The sequence below is a fragment of the Loxodonta africana genome, chromosome 20 (genome assembly GCF_030014295.1).
Source record: "Loxodonta africana isolate mLoxAfr1 chromosome 20, mLoxAfr1.hap2, whole genome shotgun sequence".
In the NCBI taxonomy this organism is placed as follows: Eukaryota; Metazoa; Chordata; class Mammalia; order Proboscidea; family Elephantidae; genus Loxodonta; species Loxodonta africana.
In genome coordinates, this window is record NC_087361.1 from 62,300,669 (window position 1) to 62,323,505 (window position 22,837).

General features: G+C 43.9%; 1 protein-coding gene across 1 annotated transcript; it reads right to left on the reverse strand.

Annotated features, from left to right (window-relative positions):
• Positions 1-1,444: 1,444 nt before the first annotated feature.
• Positions 1,445-9,271, reverse strand: SERTAD4 (SERTA domain containing 4). The gene is made up of 3 exons (XM_003410285.4): positions 8,538-9,271; positions 7,240-7,355; positions 1,445-4,021 (listed from the first exon to the last, which is right to left on the reverse strand). Exons 1-3 carry the CDS (start codon positions 8,710-8,712, stop codon positions 3,263-3,265), a joined length of 1,050 nt encoding a protein of 349 aa, XP_003410333.1. The 5' UTR covers positions 8,713-9,271; the 3' UTR covers positions 1,445-3,262.
• Positions 9,272-22,837: the final 13,566 nt, after the last annotated feature.

Sequence of the window (22,837 nt, forward strand, 5' to 3'; positions counted from 1 at the left end):
TCGTGCTGGGCAGCGGAGCTTTGACAGAGTGAACTAGGAGCTTTAAAAAGAAATGTGTTCATTCACTTTGCTTCAGCATTTATTTAACAAAGCAGCATGTAAATTGCTGTAAATTTCTATTGTCCCAAAAGATCATGCCAAAGATGCCTTACTCTCATTTATGATTGGCTGTAGCTTCTATAGGTTCCACTTTCCCTCCCTTTCTCCCATGCTCCCTGGCCCAGCAAGCCTTGCCACGAGGACTCCTTCGGGGTGACGTATAGAGTAATAGGATTTTGAGGGTGGAAGAGAAACGATAATACTTTGCCGTTTTCCAGTACCTCTGCCAGACCGTCTTCTACAATTGCCCACTTTCAGAAAGGAAGGAGCAGAGACAAACGCTACTGGTCAGCTCAATGAGGAGTACCTACTCCTGCTAGGGAGGAGCAAGTAAAGGCCCCCTGGCGAGCAGGGCCATTTTCTTAAGGGACAATTTCCTCCAATTTATCTTTATAAAGTCTGGATTCTGCAGTACCAGGTTTTCCTTAGAGCAGAGCACAACAGTGTCAGAGGTGTTAGTTACTACCTGGTAGGTAGACAGCGGTGTAGGGTGTCTTAGCTTTTCCAAGTCACTGAAGATATAACTATAAAACCTAGTTAATAAACTTGATGGAGGGGTGACTTGGCCTGTGGGAAAACCTAACTTACTATCTAATGAGTAGAAACAGCAATGCTGGGCACTTACAGGCCACAGCAGGAAAATTTCTGTTATTCCTATAGGTGTTTAGAGATTATATTTTGGTGAAGGAAAATCATCTTTAAATATTCTGGGAAAGTCCTAGAAACAAAAACATGATGACTAAAAATTACAAATTTAGTGTTGCTGGATCCGTTTGGGATCCAAAAGCCCCATCCAACCTGCAAAGAAGCAACTCTGTGGGTTCTAGCGTGCAGATACAGGCGTCACAGCTCCAGCAAGCACTGGGCAAATCCAACAACTCATCCTTTTAAAGCTTTGGCCATCAAGAAAAACATTATCTGGTGATGTCAAGGGCTTTTATAAAGTAAAAGAATAAGTCTTTTCTTTCATATTTAAATCTCCACTATTTACTACACTCATTTGACTAATTAGCTTTCAACTAGCTTTCCCACTTTTTCACATAAAATATTAGCTTCTAAGAACAACAATAACACAGAATTGCATGGTATACTGCTAGCAGTTATCCATAGCTTTTAAAACCATTCATGTATGGGTCATCTTGACAATTTGACATTTCAAAAAGGAATCAGTGAGGCTTTGGTATTAATGGCTTTATGTTATGCAATTTTTCTCAGCAGAAATCTAAACCTACAAACTAGGACCATTCTAAAATACCTTCAGATTGGCCTTATTTTGAAAACTCCTGTGTGGCCACTGTCCACTACAGTTTCAAGATGTTTTGAATTTTTTAAAAGAGAACAGAGTAACAGAAAAGTGAAACATAGCCAATAACATTAAAATGACAAAATCTTATTGAATTTTGATCATTTTAATAAATATATATCAAGAAAACCCACTTTATTACAACACATTCATATACAAGCATCTATCATCTAAGTTTTCAACATCAAATGTTAATCAAATATTGAAAATAAAGAACAAACATTACTAGACTATCGCTATAACACAAGAACATGTTTTCAACATCGGTCCTTGTGGACAATTGTCCAAATGATGATCCAACTCATACACTGTATGAATGAGACCTATATTTAATATTGATAGCAATAATAAAAAAGCTTTTATCTTGGAGAAATTGGGAGGACTTACTTATTTCCTCCATTTGGCACTTGGTTCCTGTGAAGTATTGTTTAAGGAGGCCTAAACCAATTAGTAACCTTGGCAATTGGAACACACTTTAGCAGAAGGAGTTAGCTGGAGTGGGAGGAAGGATGGTCAGAGGGGCACTCTGAACACTCTTGCAAATGTACAAATAAAAGAAATATTGAGAAAAATGTTGACCGAATACATAGTAACTGTTACGGATTGAGTCCCATTTCTCCAAAATAACTTTCCCAAAACTAGAATCTTTACATTCTTTAAGATAAAACCTTATTGACCACCACATCATTTATTAACATTGTGCTTCTTAATCAACAGCAAAAGTTGTATATAAAAAACCACATGCATTTATAATCTAAATGAGTGAAATGATACAAAACAGATTAAAATATAATGCATGCCACAGGTTCATGAACTTCATTGGACAATGAAACAAAACGAAACAACCCAAAACCCAAAAAACCCAAACCCCAGCAACAGACTGTCACCATAGAAAAGCTCGAGCAGCTCGTTGTGATGGTTTCTAACAGCTCTCTCTATTGTTCCCTCTGTCCCTTTCCAAACATGCTAAATCCAAAAGCAATTGGGCATCAAAAATAAAGGAAGAACAGAGATGTTGAATCAAAAGTTGAATGCAATAGTTCAAAGTTAAACAGTTTTCAAACAATATTGATCCACCCTGTTTTTTACTTTTAATTTTAATTTTCCTGTTTGTTAAATCCCTGCTGTTAACTCTGATTTATCCTTAATTTTCACACTGGCAAAAATTAAGATAAAGTAAGGCACCAAAAATCGCCCTGTATAACACGTCTCTAAAAGCCTCATCACCCATCACAGGCAAGCCAGGAACTTGCAGGGATTACCCTCTCTGCTATTGTTGATTCCGCCCTAGACAGGTGTGCTTTACTATGTCCAGTCCTATTTCATCTGTCACAAAAGACTGTTAAATACAAATACTTAACAGCACCATGAAGCCATTTCACCTAGCTCCCCACCTTCAGTCATTTATTCAGAAAAAATACTGTATCATATAAAAGAAGCAGACATCCTTTGCTGGTTATATTGATTTGCTCACCAAGTAACTACCTAATTAATTGGCAAACATGTTGAATGTTCTTAACTAGTGACAGGCTCCTTGAGGGGGGAAACAATGGAAATATCACAATGGCACACTGTCCCCCAATCTAATCTACTGATCTTTTCTGTAAGAAAACTAAGATATATACTTTTAAGCATTGGGTCAACTGTTTTCTTGATAAAATCACCACGTTGGTAAGTAGCTTGCTGATGTCTACTGTACAGATGTTTTATGCAATCTGCTCTCCAGGCATTAAAGCGACACGGCACGTTCATGGCAGAATTTTATCAGTTGTACAAAACTATCAAATCCATTCCAAATAAAATTTATGAGAGCTAACCGGTCATGCTGTGCATGCTTCAAAGTCTCGGTGAAAAGATGGCTCATATCTTACTTGCTTTGCTGCAGCAGAGTTTGTTACTTGGTGAAGGCTCCTTTTTCCTCAAGGACTTTTTCCAAGACTCACTTACATTGTTTTTCTCATTACATCCAGTCTCAAAATAATCATAAAATTGGCCTTTGCACTCAAAAGCAAGGTCATTTCCCACAAGTTCATGGCTTGGGGGGCCACCATCCCTGTTGGTACCATTGTCGGCTTTCTCATCATTTAATTTGGCCTTTTCCTGAACACCAAGTGACCTGACATTAGTAATGAATATTTCATTGGCAGGTATCTGGCCATCACTCTTGTAAATAGGTGGTCTGCCTACATCAAAATCCACCTGGTGGGAACAACTCGGTAAAGGCAGAGGGGGAGAGGAAGAGGAAGATGAGGAGGAGGAAGAGGCAGTGGAGGCACTTCCGACATTAGCATTGACAGAAAGGGGTAAATTTAGATAGTGACTGCCACATTCTTGGTAAAAGCAGCAGGCATGAAACTTTTCACACTCCTCTTTGGCCATCCGCGGTCGTTTTCGGTAAGGACAGTCTTGAGCCATAAACCACTCTTGGGCAGAGGCGCCATTGAAAGAGCAGGCAGGAAAGCACCAGTTATTTTGCATGATAATTTCTCCATGGATCCTTTTCATCAAATTGTTTATAAGGACAGATCTTCGGAGGTATACTTCAGGATCATCGATAAACTTTAGCTTTTCTAAGGACATATAAAGGATGTGGGCTCGCTCCTCAAAAATCGAGATGGTCTACAAATCAAGAAAGGAAGAGAAAGCTTAGGAAAAGGACAATACACAAATATCATCACAGCCTATCTCTTTCTGGGTCTGGGAATGCTGTGGCCTTGTTTCCCCCAGGGTCATTTAGCTATGCTGCTGATGGCCCACTTTCCTCCCCTGGCCTTTTCTGACTGTGTCACCAAGCACAAGGGAATCCAGCCACACGCAGACCTCAGCAGCGTGACAGAAAGTCAGGTTGTTCATTCTTTTACGGCTCATTGAGGGGGGCTGCCAAAGCATATACAACAGATCTATGCTGTTAGAAGTCAGGAGAGCAGTTACTTTGGGGGGTGGGGAGGTAGTAAGTAGAAGGGGGCACAGGGGGCCTTCTGGGTTGCTAGTTATGTTTTGTCTCTTGATCTGGATGCTAACTACATGGGTATGTTTGCTCTGGGAAAATTCACCCAGCTGCAACATTATATTACTTGTGCTTTTGTGTGTGTGTCCTTGAGTGGCACAAATGGTTAGGCACTCAGCTGCCAACTGAAAGGTTGGCAGTTCCAGTCCACCCAGAGGCACCTTAGAAGAAAGGCCAGGTGATCTACTTCCAAAGAGTCAGCCATTAAAAACCCTATGAGTCCGTCAGTTCTACTCTGACACACGTGGGTTTGCCATGAATAAGGGTTGACTTGGCGGCAACTGGTTTGGGCTTGGGATACACACATATATATGTATACACACACACATATATCCATTGCTGTCCAGTTGATTCTGACTCCTAGTGACCCTATAGGACAGAGTAGAACTGTCCCATTAGATTTCCAAGGCTGTAATCTTTACGGAAACAGACTGCCACATCTTTCTCCCATGGAGCGGCCTTTGGGTTAGAACCACTGACTTTTCAGTTAGCAGGCAAGTGTTTAACCACTGTGCCACCAAGGCTCCTTATACACATACATATATACACATATACCACATACAGACTTTGCTTCAATAAAATGCTTTTAAAAAGATCCCAACATGTGGGTCTTAATGAGTATACTTAAATCCTTGGTCCAGCCACCAAGGAGCACAAGACCTGGCTTTCAGACTTGCTCCTCTTTTACTCTCTGTGCTCCATGCTTGCAACTATCCTTGCTTGATGGGGGACAACAATAATTCATGAAGTTCAGGCTCTGACAGGGTATGTTCGCTGAAGGGCCAGGGGCTTCCTTTTTGTTTTTTCTTTCCAGTAATGTCATTGCCATACTTTTTTTTAATTTTTTTTACTTTAGATGAAGGTTTACACAACTAACTAGCTTCTCATTAAGCAGTTAGTACACATATTCTTTTATAACATTGGTTAGCAAACCCACGACATGTCAACACTCTTCCTTCTTGACCTTGGATTCCTTATTACCAGCTTTCCTATCCCCTTCCTACCTTCTAGTCTTTGCCCCTGGGCTGGTGTGCCCTTTTAGTCTCGTTTTGTTTTATGGGCCTGTCTAATCTTCGGCTGAAGGGTGAACCTAGCAAGTGACTTCATTACTAAGCTAAAAGGGTGTCCAGGGGCCATACTCTTGGAGTTTCTCCAGTCTCTGTCAGGCCAGTAAGTCTGGTCTTTTTTTGTGAGTTAGAATTTCACTCTACATTTTTCTCCAGCTCTGTCCAGGACCCTCTATTTCGATAACTGTCAGAGCAGTCGGGTGGTAGTAGCTAGGCACCATCTAGCTATATTGGACTCGGTCTGGTGGAGGCTGTGGTAGTTGTGGTCCATTATTCCTTTGCACTAACCTTTCTCTTGTGTCTTTAGTTTTCTTTATTCTCCCTTGCTCCCAGTGGGGTGAGAGGAGATGGGAGATGGCCGCTCATAAACTTTTAAGACCCCAGACGCTACTCCCCAAAGTAGAATGTAGAACATATTCTTTATAAACTATGTTATGCCAGTTGGAGCTCCCATGACCTTGACCAGGCTTCCTTTTGGGACTGGGCAGAATGAGAAGATTCACTCCTGGGTGGTGGTTGCTGTAAATCCAGTAGCAAATGGAAAACTGCTACAACCACAACACAGAAATTAAAAAGGAAATAAACTGCTGTGTCCCTGAGGCCAGCTCTTCCAGGTCATAAAAAAGCAAACTGGCAGCATAACCTGAGAAGCTGTGAACCAAACCAGCCCCGACTGACCACAGGCAGGACCTACACATGGAAAGAAAAGTCCCTCACCTGCCAAGACATCCTGGTGCCTTGTTATGAGCAACATCTACAGGACTAGGGGCCAAGAGGAGAAAGAGAGGAAGCTCAATTAAAAATATCCCCAGGATTTCAGGCAACTATGGTCTGGGTTATCCCTGGGTGGTGCAATTTGTTCAGAACTCGGCTGCTAACCAGGTTGGAGGTTCAAGTCCACCCAGAGGCACCTTGACAGAAAAGTCTGATGATCAACTTCTGAAAAATCAGCCACTGACAACCCTATGGAACACAGTTCCACTCTGACACACGTGGGGTCATCACGAGTCGGGATCAACTGACCAGCATCTGATCAGCATCTGGTATACCCTCCATGACTATTAAATCAGCAGATAACTTTTGAAAAAAGATCATGATAAGGAAAAACAATGGATATTTCAAAAGTTTAGATGGCCAGTTTCATAATTCTACATACTTTCCCAATCCTGTTATTTTCTTCCTATACATCAAAAATATTTGCTTTGGTCCTTTTTTGGGAATGAGTTATGTATTTTAATAAAGTATGCAATTAATATACAGTGAAGTACATGTTTCCACTTTCATGAACATATTCAAGGGTTTGTGAGTCCACCCCTAAGAGGTTAGGAAGAGCTGTGAGTTACCGCACTCCCAAGGGGGCACACACGGAACGGGGCTGAGCACACACAGGCAGGCAGAGCTGGGGACGGGGAGGCGGGGCGGGAAGCATATCAGAGAAGAACAGGTACATTTCTGTGCATGTAAAAGTACAGGATAACCATAACACTTGATGCCACTTGAGAAAAATCAAATCCTAAGTAAAAAAGACATTTCTTGGATTATTTAATTTTGGTTAGAGGAGCTCTTGCTGGCTCTTTCTTAAACTACTTCACAAAAAATAACACAGCACCCAAAAAAGTGACAACGATTAATGTGGCTCTGCTAAGAACTGGCTCATTTTCATTGCTTGGAAGGAACAATTTAATTTCTGGAAATGGATCAAGCAATGGTTACTAAGTATCTTAAACTCTTAATAAAAATAATGACTATTTAAAAAAACATACTTTATGGCTACAGCTGCTGAGTGGTGGGTGAAAATCCTCTTCTTCCACATACTTCCTCTTAAAGTATGTGATCTTGGATGTTGTTACAGGATTTGAAATTCCCCTGAAATGTGATCCTGTGGTAATAAATCAGATATGACAAATGATACGCAGTTTGCCAGAGGTTCTCCAAATAAAATATTTTCCTTCTAGAGGATAACTGAGTTGCATATTTGTCTGTACATGTTGTGATTAAAAATAAACATTTGTCTTAGTAGTTGCTATCATACGGAATCCTGGGACTCAGGCTGAGCAAGGACTTCTAGTTGACTACAGAGAAAAATGACATATCTCAGGATTTAATGAATACTCAGTATATTAATTCCAAGCACAGGTAAACAGCAAAACCCAAAAAGGGGAGGAGTTCACAACTAAGGTAATATTAGTACTTATGCAAATTGTTTAATTAAATCTATGATAATATAACAGCACTGTTCAAATGTATCCATCTTTATCTATAACCACTGATGATCAACCAGCTTTAAAATATTATAGGCTCTAGGCAAGTAAACAAATGGTTATCTGCACACTGGAGTTATAACAGACTATGCCTTCTTTCAAAATACGAAATTTAAAAATTTTAAATTTAAAATTCAAATGTTGGGCAACTAAAGTCTGTTTCACCCTCAAAAATGTTAACCATGAATAAAAGCAAAGTCTGTTTTTTTTAAAGGCCAGAGCTTTTACTCTTTTTTAGCAAAACTAACTTCACTGGGCTTCTGTTTTACTTTCTTTTTTTTTATATAACTGCTACTATACAAAAATCCAAAGGAACTTAGACTATAAGAATAGTCAGGAACAACACATTTTTACCTTTCTGGCTTTGAAGTTTTTTTTTTCCCTACAGTGCTGAAGCCAATTTTGTGCATAACAAAGAGAAAGGACACATAGCCTCTGGACCCAAGTGTAGATTCTTTTAAGTCTCGTGGGACAGAGATTTCATTGTAAAACCGTATGGTCCCACAGGGTGGAAAACCAAAACCCAAACCAGAGCTTGAAAATCTGGCTTGGTTTTCTTTAAAATAGAGAAGCAGGACTTACACAGAAAGCAGCAGCACAGGTAGATGCAGATTTGGATGCAATTTAAATGTCACCTCCGGTCCTCTCCCTGAAGCCCCTGCTCGGTTCTGAGCGGGGCAGAGGCAGCCAGGGAAGGCCCAAGAATGCGAGCTCTCTCCACTCAGAAGGGCACCCCGGACACCACCTACTGCCTACCAGTCTGGCCACAGAGGGCAGCATGGGAAGGTCGAGGGCAGTACCTGCCAGCGGGGGACTGGCTCCCCGGTCTCCCTGCAGAGGGGCCTGTGCTGGCCCCGGGGAGCTCGGGCCTCCGTAGCTGTCAGCCTCCCATAGTGTTTGGTACCCAGCAATTTCGGCAGCTCCTTCCGAGACAATGGGCTCGCAAAATCTATTCATGGACAGAACCAGAGTCATCGCTGACAGCCTCAGATCTGAAAAAAAAGGAAAACAGCCCCCATCAGGAGCAAGCCTGGGGATGGCCTTGGCAGCTTCATTCCTTTGCTTTGAGCAAACTTTTACTTGTCAGTCCTCTCCTTTGCCCAGAAACATTTTATTATTTTTTCAAAGAAAACCTCAGCAAATTCTCGTGCTACTATTAGCTCAGCCTCTGTGTTCAGCAATCTGCACTTCATGGGCGGATCTTTAAAACCCATTTCTTATTGTTCTCAGATTCCCTTCAGCCCTCTTCGAAACAGCTGCTTTGCCTCCTAAACACATTTTCCTCCTGACCTTCCTGCAGAAAATGTACTGCTAAGAGGCAGGGCCAAAACCCTTACGCTTCCTTTCTATTAATAAGGCAAAATCAATTTTCTAGTCAATCCCCCAGGAGTCTCCTTTGATGAAAATCTGCTAATCAATCAAAAAGAATAAAGGACAGGGTCTGCACCGTGATCCCAACCGATGCTCAGGTTCACATTCTGCTCCACTGCCCCCGACCCTCCTCCTCTTCTGCAGGGCCAGGCCCTCTACAGCATTCTGGGGCACCCTCCACTTTCTTCTCCCAAAGAGAAGCAGACAGAGAGACACTTGGTAGTTGTTTCCACCAGCCCTGATTGGACTGAATTGGATCTGCCTCCAGTCAAAACACTGTGAGATGAAGACAGAAAATTGGCTCCAGTTTCAAGCCGTGAGTTGCAGTCCCACAGGAGCCAAGTACAACATCAACGGAGCCCGCAGAATATTAAACAGGAGCCAGGGCTCTGGGGCCAGAGGAAGCCGACACCTCTTTACACTGCAAAGCCTAGACACCAGGCAGCAACTTTCCAAGAGGCAACATACCACTGCCCTTCTCTCCAGTTTACGCCCTGAACGCAGGCCTGCAAGGAGACTTGGAAGCCTCGGGCTCTGTGTCATGCCTGGGGACCCTGCAGCGCTCATGTGGTGGGGCCGTTTCCATGGGGCTCTGTTTCTTCCCTTGGCTCTAAGTAGGGCTCAGGGTAGGGTCAAAAGTGAGTTCACAGTGGTTACCAGGGGCTGGTGGGAGGAAGAGGAAAGGAAGACAAAATACTTAGAGGACACTTCTGTTAAGAGAGATGGGAAAATTTGGGACTGGTTAGGGTGATGGTTAACAACATGATGATCATAATTAATGTCACTGAATCGTACATGTGAAGATTATTGATGTGGCTCCTATTTAATATCCTGCCTGCTCTGTTGATGTTTACCGCAATAAAATTTCTTTTGTAAGTGAATTCAAGGGACAAGAGGGTGGGATACTGTAGGCAAAAGACCCAGCAGAGACCACAACAGAGCAGCCTCAATGCTTCGCTAACTGCTAACTCCTTTAGGGGACCAAAACCTCCACTATCCCACTTTGTGGTTTAAAGAACTGTCAGATGGAGTGATGTCAGGCCTGCTTTCTTAAGACTGACTGTCTTTCAAATATATGCTAAGGGTCTAATTCTTACTTTCTTCTCCAAATACAGTTTGTAATGCTTTTGGGAAAGGGTGAATCTACCATTGTCTTATGGGAGACTATCATTACCTACATGTTATAACAGGGTCCACTTCCAGGTGCAGGGCGGGAAAACACCAGAGTAAAGGGAGACAGCTTCATTAAAGTGACAGCGTACTGCTGGCTAACAGAGGAGCTCTTGACAGCAACGACTCCATCCTTCACCCAGGCTTCTCTCTGAGGTCCCAAACTCTGTCCCAACCTTGCTGAAGGATGAAGCAAGGTTGGGTCAAATAGCCTTCTGAAAGACAGAGGAGTGTCCATGTCAGTGGCTGGAATGAGGACTCAGCTAACCCCTTGTCTTTTAAGATGCCTCGACTCGACGGCAGCGGGTATTTAGCGGGTACGGCACCTCTAAAGAGACAGCAGCAAGAATTCATTAAAACATGTTATCACAAGAGAACAAGAGAAGTTCAATTAGTTCTCTATAAAAAATTTTTTTTTTTTTATTAAGAAATGGTGGGCCATGCCACTTATTTTGCTCTTTGAGTCATCAACCATGAAATTCAGCCAACACTGATTTAACAAACTAGGCTATTCTGTCTACCAACCCTCAAACTCAGCATCCATGCAAGGTATCAAAACTTATGATCTTTGATTCCCCGGAAGACTCTCACGAAAGGATCCAATTTCTTCACCTATTCTAAGAGACAGTTGTATCAGGTAATGTTATTGCCAGGAGCAAATGGATCACAGCTTTTTATTAGATTCAGTAGTCTTCTCTTAGTGCTTACAATATTTTCCAGCTTGAAATTTACACTCACTTTTACGCTGGATTCTGGGAAACAGATTCAATCTTTTTGCCTATGTAGAACTTTTATTACATATAAACAAAAACAGGCTGATGAATCCACGCCCCTTAAGAAAGTAAAGCATCTGCAGGCCTCTAGCGGCAATTATCTTTGTTTAATAGGACACTATATGGATCCTGTGCTGTTTTATGCTAGTCAAGAGTTTGTTTATATTTTAATGGCTTATTGTTGGAGCTTTTTTGGTTGTTAAGGATTTCAGTGTTCCTATTTGTTAGCACTGTTTCCAGCACATTAAATTTTATCATTAAGTTATGTATGTGAATTTGAAACTTGGCATAATCGTTTTTATCTTGGGTATTTCTTTTCTTTACAATATCTAATTTCAGTAACTTTTTCTGTTTTTAATTGGAAACTTCTATACACAAAATCTTAAACTGGAGAGTGTAAGTTCTGTAAGTGATTTATGTAAGTCTGAATAAAACATGAATGAACTGGAATTATTTGGGAGCAGGGAGATTTTGCAATTGAGTCTTACAGTGGGACATTAAATTAAGAAGGCAAGCTCAACGTTCATGAAAAATTGGAATCCAGAGTGTTAAGCACCAGTGTTTCACATGATTATTTGTATTATATGTACAGATCCAAACTATTACTCTCTGTACGATGATATTTACATTATAATTTTGCTACCGAACTCAGAAGTTCATGTCCATAAAATTATGTGCTGTTAATATTAAAAAGATCCACAAAGATGTATATTTATGGCAAAAAATTTTTTTTTAACATCAGTGGTAAGTGGATTCAAAAGGAGGGTGTTAACGTGTGTTGCGTCTATAACCTGTAACCAAACCCGTTGCCGTGGCAAGGACTCTGACTCATAGTGACCCTACAGAACACAGCAGAACTGCCCCATACGGTTTCCAAGGAGCGACTGGTGGAATTGAACTGCCGACCTTTTGGTTAGCAGCTGTAGCTCTTAACCTCTAACTCATGAGGGTTAAAAAAAAAAAAACCTAACTCTTTATGTTTAGGCTCCTGCAGGTCTATTTTATAAGCCAAATGAATGTAATGGAATGACACCTCAAGCATTCCCAGAAGAATGAGGGCTAAAATGTCAGGCTTTTCCAGCAGATATTCATAGTACAGTTACCTGGCATGTCTACATAATTTGGTTTTTTCAGATGAGTTGGGCTTATTCTTACCCCAGCCGCCATGATGATGCTAATAGAAGTGGCTGACAAACAGCACAGGGTATCCCAGATTCCTGGGCAGCTTTAGTCTAAAGGGGTTCCTGGTTATTCTTCACTCTCCCCCTACATCACTGGTAATTAGAGGACATTTTATTAAAAGCATCAGGACAGCTGGAGTTCTGACTCCAGTAGTGAAAAGGAGAGAAGGAAAGGGTTGGTATTTCCACTTCCTTTTTGACACTCCCAGTCTTAAGTATCCTGCCCAGATGGAATCAAGCCCCTGAACTCAACCTTGTCGGTGACAAGATTTCAACAGTTTGTCCAGCTTTTGGTGGTGGTGGTGGTGGTGGGATGAGCAAGGGCAGTGCCGAATCCTTCAGTCCTTCTAAGCTGACAGAAGCATTCTCTGCCAGTCCCAGCAGTGCACCTGTCTACCTTGGGGAGTACATTTCTCAGCTGCAGCCCCTGGAGGTCAGGAGCCTTCAGGTCGGATCCTGGGGCTGGGAATGTGGATCCAGGGTCTGAGGGGAGCTAGGGAGGCCCGGATGGCCAAACCCTGGCGCTGGCTCTCCCCAGACCAAACCTAACAGGAAAGTCCGAGGTTTGGAAGACCGACCCCTGCGGGAGGGCGGCGGCCACCTTGTCCTGCGTACCCCACAGACACACCCGCGGGGGTCGGTGCTGCAGCCCCTCACCCCTCTCCAGGGTGGGGAGCAGCGCCCGCCTGGGCGCCGTTCACAGGGGAAAGTAAACAACACCCCCAAGTGTCTGGGAACAAAGGGCAAGTTGTCTTTACGCGGTGCGGGAGCCGTGTGCCTCTTCTGAAGAATAACAGCTATTATTTTTCTTACTCTCTTTATTTTCTTTCTTTCTTCTTCCCCCTTTTTTTTTTTTTAAGACAAGTTTTCTTCTAAGGGAAATAAACAGCAAAGGTAGAATTCCAAGGAAATGACTCACGGCGTTGGCAGGGCTCTGGCGAGGCTGGCCCGGGCCCCGCGCTCCAGTCCGCAGCAGACGCCGGCCCGGCCCTCCCTCCCTTGCCGGCCAAGTCCACTCAGAGTCCGCGGCCACGGGAGCGCCCTTCGCGCCCGGAGAACCGGGGCCCGAGGAAGCTGCCCGCGCCGCCCGCGGGCATCCGTCCTGTCCCCGCCACCCGCAGCCCCGGCCGCTCTCCCCCCATCCCCGCGGCACCGGCGGGCATTCCGGAAAGTTGCTGAGACCGAGGAGGCGGGAGGGAGGAAGGGAGGAGAGAGGCGGAGGCGTGGACCGGCGGGCAGCAGCCTCAGCCCGCCGGGGAGGTGAGCTGAGGACAGAGAAGCCGCCGCCGCCCGCAGCGCGGCTCGGCTGACTGGGAGGAAGGTGCGGGGGCGGAGGTGGCGGGGGACAGAACGTGTCAGCTTCTGCAGCGATTCCTTTTTCTTGCAAACGCGCGCTCCTGACATCGACCATCCCTCCCTCCCCACCTGCTAATCGCCGCGGCGTCCAGACCTAGGGGCATCCTGGATACGGGCCCCCGTCCGCTAGGATGGGGGACTAGGGAGACCGAGGTCCCACCAGAGGTGCGGTTTCCACCCGCCCCTAGACTCGGCTATGTCCGCGCGGGCAGCAACCGAAGCAGCCCTCAAGGCGGCGGCGACTCCTGCCCGGGAAAGGCGCCACGGCGCGCGCCGGCCCAGGGAGAAACCCAGGCCGCCTCCCGCCCCGCCCGGGCTGGTGCGAGTCCACGCGGTGTCTCCGGCGCAGCACTGGGGGCGGGCGCGCGGGAGGCCGCGTGGATGTCGGTCGGCACGAGCCCTCACCCCGGGGACCGACCCTCGCCCTCCGCCGCTCCGGCCTCCTGCCCCCGCGGCCCGCTCCCGGCCTGTCTCTTACCGCGGGGTCAGCGAGGAGGCGGCGGCCGCAGCGCTCCAGCTCCCGCTTGTCCGCTCTGGGCGCGGCACCAGCCGGCCGCCCGTGCGCTCGCGCCAGTCCCCGCGCGGCGGCCGGGTAAGAGGTGGCGGTTGGTGCGCCCAGGCGAGCGTCCCGGCAGGTCCCGCCGCCGCGTCTGGGGCGCCGCGCCGCCGTCGCTGCAGACGGTTACGGTAATGAGCGGCTCTGTCTAGCGAGGAGCATGTGAAACCCGTCAATCCTGTTTGCCATTTCCCCGTGGATTTCCGAGGAGAGGTTCTGCAGGATGCCCCCAGGGCGAGAGAGGGAACATGACAAGAGAGCCCGCTCTCCCTCCCTCCCTCCGCTCCCGCCGCCGCCGCCGCCGCCGCTCCTCAGGCAGCACACCGGGCGCCTTCCCCTCACCCCCACCCCAGCCCGCCCCCTGCCTCCTTCCCGCCCTCCCTCCTCTCTCTCCTCCCCTCTCCTCCCGGTGCCCGGGGACACGCCGGCCCAGCTCCAGCCCGCAGACCAGACCCCACGCGCTCCAGGGCTCCAGCCCTAGCCCTGAAGGCTTGGCCTCAGCCAAATAATGTGTTCACTCTGCAACCTTCTGGGATGTCTTTTTTTAATTTGGTCTAGTTTTGGGCCGTGTGTGTGTGTGTGTGTGTGTAAAAAACTGGTGTGTGTGTGTGATTAAAAAAAAAACTGTGCCTTTCCCACCCTTTGCAAAAGACTTTTCTTCTCCTTCGCCACAGCAAACGGAGATGAGAAACAGATGTCTTTGCAGGACCAAACAGTTACTCTCCCCTCGCCGCCTGCCCTCGCCTGCTCCCCTCCTGAGCTGCGTTTGTATAAAGAAGCAATCTTGGTCCTGCTGCAACTTGAATTGGCAAATCTTTCTGGGTGGGGAGCCTCCAGGGAAAACCGCCCCCCCCCAAAAAAAAAGTAATAAAGGACGTTGTCTTTTGTCAAGGGAAGTGTAATTTAAGCCCTGGGATCACATTAGTTTGCAAATAGTTATTCTCCCTTGAACTGGGCTCAACTGGGGTTTGTTTTCTGAAACATTAATTCATAACTTCTGTCTAGGGACACCTCCATAGTCGAGATGGGTCATTTCAGGTGTAATGAATGCAGAGGCTTAGAAGGCATAAAAAAAAAAAAAAGAAGGCATAGACCTAATAAAGTCAGGGGAAGACACCTGCGCAGAAGTGTTTCAAAGACTATAATGTTTGTTTACTGCTACTATGCCAGATGTGCTAAATATAACACTTCTTTAAAGCAGTGATCCTCCGACTGTGAAAAATCCAACCTCTTGCTGCCTGGCACCCTAGGAATCAAGGAGACACACAGACTGAAAACCAGGGAGGAAAGGAATGAGATCAAGGATGAGGATTAGCATCTGCAAATTGAACTCTATCTAATTTGCATGTTTATTTCTTAGAATTGTAATTAAATTTGCGTAATAAATGTTTTCCATTTCATTTGTACACTTAAAATTTGGGAGACTGACATACAGTTAAGTGAATTTTTTTTAAAGCACGTGGTTTATTCAATAACACAGCAAACAAATATTAAACGTAATTAGAACTAATCTGTTTTGAAGTTATTTTTGTTGAACTTTGTACATTAAAGACTCTCAAAGGTTTTCTGGGTATTAGAAAGCTGAGAAAAGGCAATTATGCTGCAAACCGACTAACCCGACAGACTTTCAGAAGCATTATTTCATTTTTTCCAGAAGACATTCCAGGGTTGCATGTCTAAAATTGGGAATTGGGCATCTTGACTTTATTCTGAGCCATACTAAATTGCATTGGCCCATGCACCATGTAGGCTGATGGATTAAGAATTGCAGTGATGCCATTTTGTGCAATCAATGGGAACTCCGTGCCCTGATTTAGGGTAGAATACAATCCTCATATTGTGGGTAAGGAGGGTAAGAAAGGGCACAAGGGCATTTAAAGCAGGGCAAGTACTTGAAAACCAAAATCAGTATCTAAAACTAGTTAGTGTCTAACTCAAATAAGGAAGTAAATATTTGGGCTTAGAGGCATGGCTTATTACTGTTTTTATCTCTCTATATTAAAGTTTTCTGGCATTTAAAGGACTATGGGGGACATCCCCACATACACTTGGCTATGTCAAAATACATAAAACCAAAAGGAGCAAATTAAGCATAAAATTGAGAAATAACATGAGACTAAGTAACAGCATGGGTTGCACTGGCATCTTTGCAGCTTTGGCTCTGAGAAACAAGCCTTCTGGGAAATTGCATTGCCCTTGGGTGGGAGGACTCTGCGCTTTAATGTTATAACAAAATGACATCATAACACAAGTATCAAATCATTGTACTTCACAGCACCCTTGTGGATCTGAGTATGAACTTGACCCTATCCTGTTTGGATACCTTAGGTTAGCATGTTTTATTGATAGCTTTCCCTGCCCTGCTTTTAATCTCAGGCTTAATGTTTTCTGAAATTCAATGCCCAACTGTTGACATCATGAACCCGTGTCTACAAGTAGAAAAGGCAGTTAAGTTTTCACTGAATGAGAAACATCATTTAAGCATTTAAGGTGAGTTGGCAGTGGTTATGGCACAGGAAAAGAAATAACTAAATCAATAATGAAATATTTGAAATGAGTGAATGCAATTTATAATGAAGTTACGATATCCAACCTGAGAACTATGAGGTCATTACCTTGGGATATGTTTGCATATGTGTGTGTAGGAAGTTCTGAGATAGAAGTTTGATTATAAAACTTAAAATAACTTGATCTGCAAATTCACGGAAGGTAGTGATTGTTTTTCTTCAGTGAACAGAGTGCCAGACTTAAAACTGCTGAAATACATTTTGCAAAAATGTTTTATCATTGGAAAGGGGCATTTAACAAGAAAAATTTTACGTAAGCAGACTGATGAGGACATGATGCCCATTTGGATTAATGAAAAGCCTGAATTTCTAGCTTTTTATTTGAAAATGTGCAACCTCTTTACGGCAAAAAGAGTCATCTATACTCAATCTCTCCTATTCCTCTTCTCCCCATTCTCGGACCCTCTCCATTTAGGCTTTCATCCACCACTCCATCGAACCTGCCATTGGCAATGTCACCAATGATCTCAATTTTGCTAAATTCAAAGGTCATTTATTGGTTCTCATCTTACTTGACCTGTAAGCAACATTTGATCCAGTTGATCATTCCAGTCAAAACAGTGAACTCAAGCATACCATTGATCCTGAAGATGGTGCAGGACCAGGCAATGTTTTGTTCTGTTATATATAGGGTCACCATCATAGCTGATTCAGTGGCAACTAACAACAACCTACCTATCCCATTGCCACTGAGTCAATTCCGACTCATAGCAACACTATAGGACGGAGTAGAACAGCCCCTTAGGGCTTCCAAGGCTGTGATCTTTACAGAAGCAGACTGCCACATCTTTCTCCTGTGGAGCAGCTAGTGGGTTCAAACTGCTGACCTTTCAGCTAGCAGCCAAGGGGTTTAACCACTATGCCACCAGGGATCCCTAACAACAACGAACTCCTTGAAACACCTTTTACTCTTGTTTCCAGGCCAGCATACCTACCTGGGTTGCCTCCCACCTTACTGGTTGTTCCTGCTCAGTCTCCTTTGCTGGTTCCTCCTCTTCTCTGTGACCTCTTAATGCTGGCATGCCTCCAGCTCAGACCTTGAACCTTGCCTCTTCTTTATAGAATGCTGATACCCATTCTCATGGCTTCGAACACCATCTATATGTTGCTGACTCGCAATTTGTATGTCTAGCCCAGACCTCTCTCCGGATCTCCAGGCTCCTCTGGGATGTCTAATAGGTATCACAAGTTTCACAGACCTAAAATTGAACTCCTGACTACCTATGTCTCCTTCCACCCCCAGCCTGTGCTTTAATATTCTCCATCCCAGTCAATCAACCACACTATTTTACTAGTTCCCCAGGAAAAAAAAACACCTTGAGTTATGCTCAACCCTCTCTCTCTCTCTCTCTTTTTCTTCCTCACACCCTGCATCTAATACATCAGAAAATCCTAAAGTCTCTACCTTTAAAAATTTTCCAGAACCTGTTCACCTCTTCACATCTCTACTACCACCCTGGTCTAAGTCACTATCACCATCCCTTGCCTGGATTATGATAAGAGCTTCCGAACTGAGCTCCCTGCTTCAGCTTTTGGCCTCCTCTACACTTCAATCTCAGGCACCCCTGGGGGGTGTAACTGGTTAAAAACCAAAAAAACCAAACCCACTACTGTCGAGTTGATTCCAACTCATAGCAACCCTATAGGGCAGAGTAGAACTGTCCTGTAGAGTTTCCAAGGAGCGCCCGACAGATTTGAACTGCCGACCTTTTGGTTAGCAGCTGTAGCACTTAACCACGACACGACCAGGGTTTCCGTAACTGGTTAAGCACTCAAGAAATGTTGGCTGTTGGAACCCCTTCAGAGGTGCCTCAGTGAAAGGCCCAAAGGGTCACAGCTTTGAAAACCCTGGGGAGCTCAGTTTTGTCCTACATACATTGGGTCACCACGAGCTGGAATCTATTAGGTGCCAACTAACAACAACAACCTTAAGTCTACAGTTTATGTGTTTATGTTACTTATCGTTTATCTTCTCCCTCTTGAAAGTAAGAGCCACAAGGGAAGGGATTTTTGTCTTTTTTATTCGTCTCTGTATCCCCAGCACCTAGCACAGCGCCTGGTACTCTGAAAGCATTCAATAAATATGTGTTGATTGATCAGTTGACCTGATAGTTTCACATACGTACAGAAATCGAAACAAGACTAAAATAGACCAACCCCAGCCAAGCACACACAGAATGGTGGAGCAGGTGGTTAGTTTTATCACCACTCATTTGCCTGTTCTAGAATTCCCTGGTCCAGTGTTCTGATCAGCCCTGCAGCATTCCTGGACCTGAAGACATTTCCAAGATCCCCAGGCATCCAGTGGTTTCATGCTGGCTGCCCCTGCCTGCCTGAGAGTCCTTAGGACAAGATTTCATCCAAGTGAGTGCTGATACTCTGGACCAGCCCTCCTTTTCCTCTTTCCTGGATTTCCATTCATTGCCAAGATGCTTTTCCCAAGCTACGGTCAGAAAAAATTATAAACTGTGTAAAGTTTCTCTCCAGGGCCCTGTAATGTTATATCTTGGCAAAACCAACCTTTCACTTCCTCACTGTCTTTCTCATCCTCCTTCAAAATTCCTCTGAGACACTTCAATAATTATGTGCACTTTATATGCAAGACTTGAGCTGGATACTGCAGGTAGAGATAAATAAGACACTTGAGTAAGTCATCTCCATTGACTTAGGGAGTTGTCAATATAGTGGGTAGCATAAGACAAGCATAGGAACAATGGTACTATATAATAATTCAGGGCATAGTAGGTACCATGGGAGTTCATGAGGGTTCAGTAGGACAGGTCACATCCCACTGAGGGGGGGGGGAGGTGGCAGAGACAGAAAGACTAATTTAGGAAAGTAAAATTGAAGCTGGTCTTGAGGGGTAGGTAGGCTCTGAATAGGTGGAAATGGAGAGTGGATGGAAAGTATTACAAGTGGAGGAAACAGCGGGAGGGAAAGTGCATAGGCTGGGAAGCAGAGACTGTCTTTAGAGAACAGTGAGTATCCCAGTTTTGCTAAAGAGCTAGGATATGTGAAAGTAGAAGGTAGATGAGGCCTTGACATAATCAACACTGAAGAACACAATGAGTTTGTTTTGTTAAGCAACGAGGAGCATTAAAGGTTTTTGAACTGGAGAATGACAAATCAAAGCCAAGCTTTAGGAAGAGTAACATGAAATGGAGATGCTGATTGGTTTAAAGTCAGGAAAGGTGTGCACCAGGGTTGTATTCTTTCTCCATACCTATTCAGTCCTCACAACTGGACCAGTGAGCAACATCATGATAAACGGAGAAAAGCTTGAAGTTGTCAAGGATTTCGTTTTACTTGAATCCACAATCAACAGCCATGGGAGGAAGCAGCAGTCAAGAAATCAAAAGACGCATTGCATTGGTTAAATCTGCTGCAAAGGACCTTTTTAAAGTGTTGAAGAGCAAAGATGTCACCTTGAAGACTAAGGTGTGCCTGACCCAAGCCATGGTATTTTCAATCGCATCATATGCATGTGAAAGCTGGACAATGAATAAGAAAGACCAAAGAATTGACGCCTTTGAATTGTGGTGTTGGGGAAGAATATTGAATATACCGTGGACTGCCAAAAGAATGAACAAATCTGTCTTAGAGGAAGTACAACCAGAATGCTTCTTAGAAGCAAGGATGACGAGACTGTGTCTTACATACTTTGGACATGTTGTCAGGAGGGATCAGTCCCCGGAGAAGCACATAGTGCCTGGCAAAGTATAGGATCAAAGGGAAAAGAAGAAGACCCTCAATGAGGTGGATTGACCCAGTGGCTGCAACAATGAGCTCAAGCATAACGATTGTGAGGATGGCACAGGACTGGGCAGTGTTTCGTTCTGTTGTGCATAGGGTCGCTATGAGTCAGAACCAACTCAACAGCACGTAACAACAACAAGGTAAAGGCAAATGCCAATCTGTGTTAGGTGGTGACAGCTGGATGGGAAGAAGGAGAGGTATAAGATACTACCTACTTGGAATCCTTGGGATATAATCACTGCTTGGTTGTGGGCAGGCAGGTAAGAATGAAAGATGACTCTGAAGTTTCCATTTGAGTTCATATGCAAGCAAGCGAGCCCATAAGAGAGATGATGCAGGTCTGAAGAGAATATTAATATGTTTGTTCTGCGTATATTGAGGATGAGCTGTTTATGGGACAGGTGCAGATGTCTAATAAACAGCTGGATATTTTGGTCTAGTTTAGGACAGAATTTGAAAGCAAATTATAAAAATTTAGGATTATTTCAATAAATATCGAGGTCGAAGTCTTAGGGCTTAATGGAATTATGGAAGATATTACAAAGATAGAAGAGTGAAGGACTTGGATCAGGACTTTGAAGAATCTGACAAATGCATTTATTAAGAGGTGAAAATACGTTTTAGGCTAACATATGACCTCTTTCATGGGTATTGTACAAAGACCCTTTTGGAGTAAATATAAGAGAAAACTGTGGAATGGTGGAGTGGGTTTTTGGTAGCAGCAGTCTCTCCTAACTGTTCTGTAATCACAACACAGAAGTGGTTATGGGCTCATGGGGCTGAATTTACCCATTTACTTTCCCAGGTGGAAAAGCATTTGATATTTCATCAGATATTCTGAGATAATCTCTGAAAAGAAATAAGTCATTGATAAGGAGCTTGCAGTGTTAGCCCTCATAGGGATATTTGTATTTTAATAACAGTCTCCTAAATGCCACAAAAATTTTAATCAAAGGAATTAATAATTCATGACATTTCAACATAATGCAAGCCAATAAGTATTATTTCTGGATGGATGTGTTTTTGGAGTCCCTGAAATTACTTAACATATATGGCCCCTTGTTCAGGGTACTATTTGAGGGGGGGAGTACCTCTCATTAGTGAATAGGTAGGATTGCTTTGTAGTAAACAACAATTATTGTAAGTAGATGTTATTCTGACAAACTTGATATTTTTTTTTTCAGTTTAAAAATAATTGCCATTGAAATATTTTTATGCTATTAATCTTGAATTAGCTAAAACAGTGTGGTAACCAGGTGCCCATCAACTCCATACTGTACCCAAAGTCTTCAGGCAAAAGATAGGTCATAAATTAGGCATGAAGGTTGGGGTGGGATATGGGTAACCAGAGGGGAGGAAAGAGAGAACGCTTCATGGGGGGAGTTGGGGGATAAACTCATTGTCCGTAAATTCATTAGTACACATGTGGGCAAAGGCGTGGAGTCCTGTGGGGATGGATGAGGGCGCTGGATGAATCGACACTAACTCTAAGGTTTAAAATCTAGATATTTGGGATGATGGCAGTGCTACTGTCAAGCATAAAAGGTGCAAGGAAGAATGGGAATTCCAGAACACTTAATTGTGCTCATGTGAAATCTATACATAGACCAAGAGGCAGTTGTTCAAAGAGAACAAGGGGATACTGCACAGTTTAAAACCAAGAAAGGTGTGTGTCAGGGTTGTATTCTTCCATCAAACTTATTCAATCTATGTGCTAAGCAAAAAATCCTAGAAGCTGGACAATATGAGGAGTGGGACATCAGGATTGGTGGAAGACTTATTAACAACCTGCGATACGCAGATGACACAACCTTGCTTGCTGAAAGTGAACAGGACTTGAAGCACTCACTGATGAAGATCAAAGACCACAGCCTTCAGTACGAATTACAACTCAACACAAAGAAAACAAAAACCCTCACAACTGGACCAACAAGCAACATCATGATAAATGGAGAAAAGATTGACATTGTCAAGGATTTCATTTTACTTGGATCCACAATCAACTCCTATGGAAGCAGCAGTCAGGAAATCAAGTGACATATTGCATTGGGCAAATCTGATGCAAAGGACCTCCTTATAGTGTCCAAAAGCAAAGATGTCACTTTGAGGACTAAGGTTCACCTGACCCAAGCCATTATATTTTCAATCACCTCAAAGGCATGTGAAAGCTGGAAAATGAATAAGGATGATCAAAGAAGAATGGATGCCTTTTAATTATGGTGTTGGGAAAGAATATTGAATGTACCGTGGACTGCCAGAAGAACAAACAATTTTGTCTTGGAAGAAATACAGCCAGAGTGCTCCTTGGAAGCGAAGATGGCGAGACTCCGTTTCACATAATTTGAACATGTTATCAGGGGGACTAGTCCC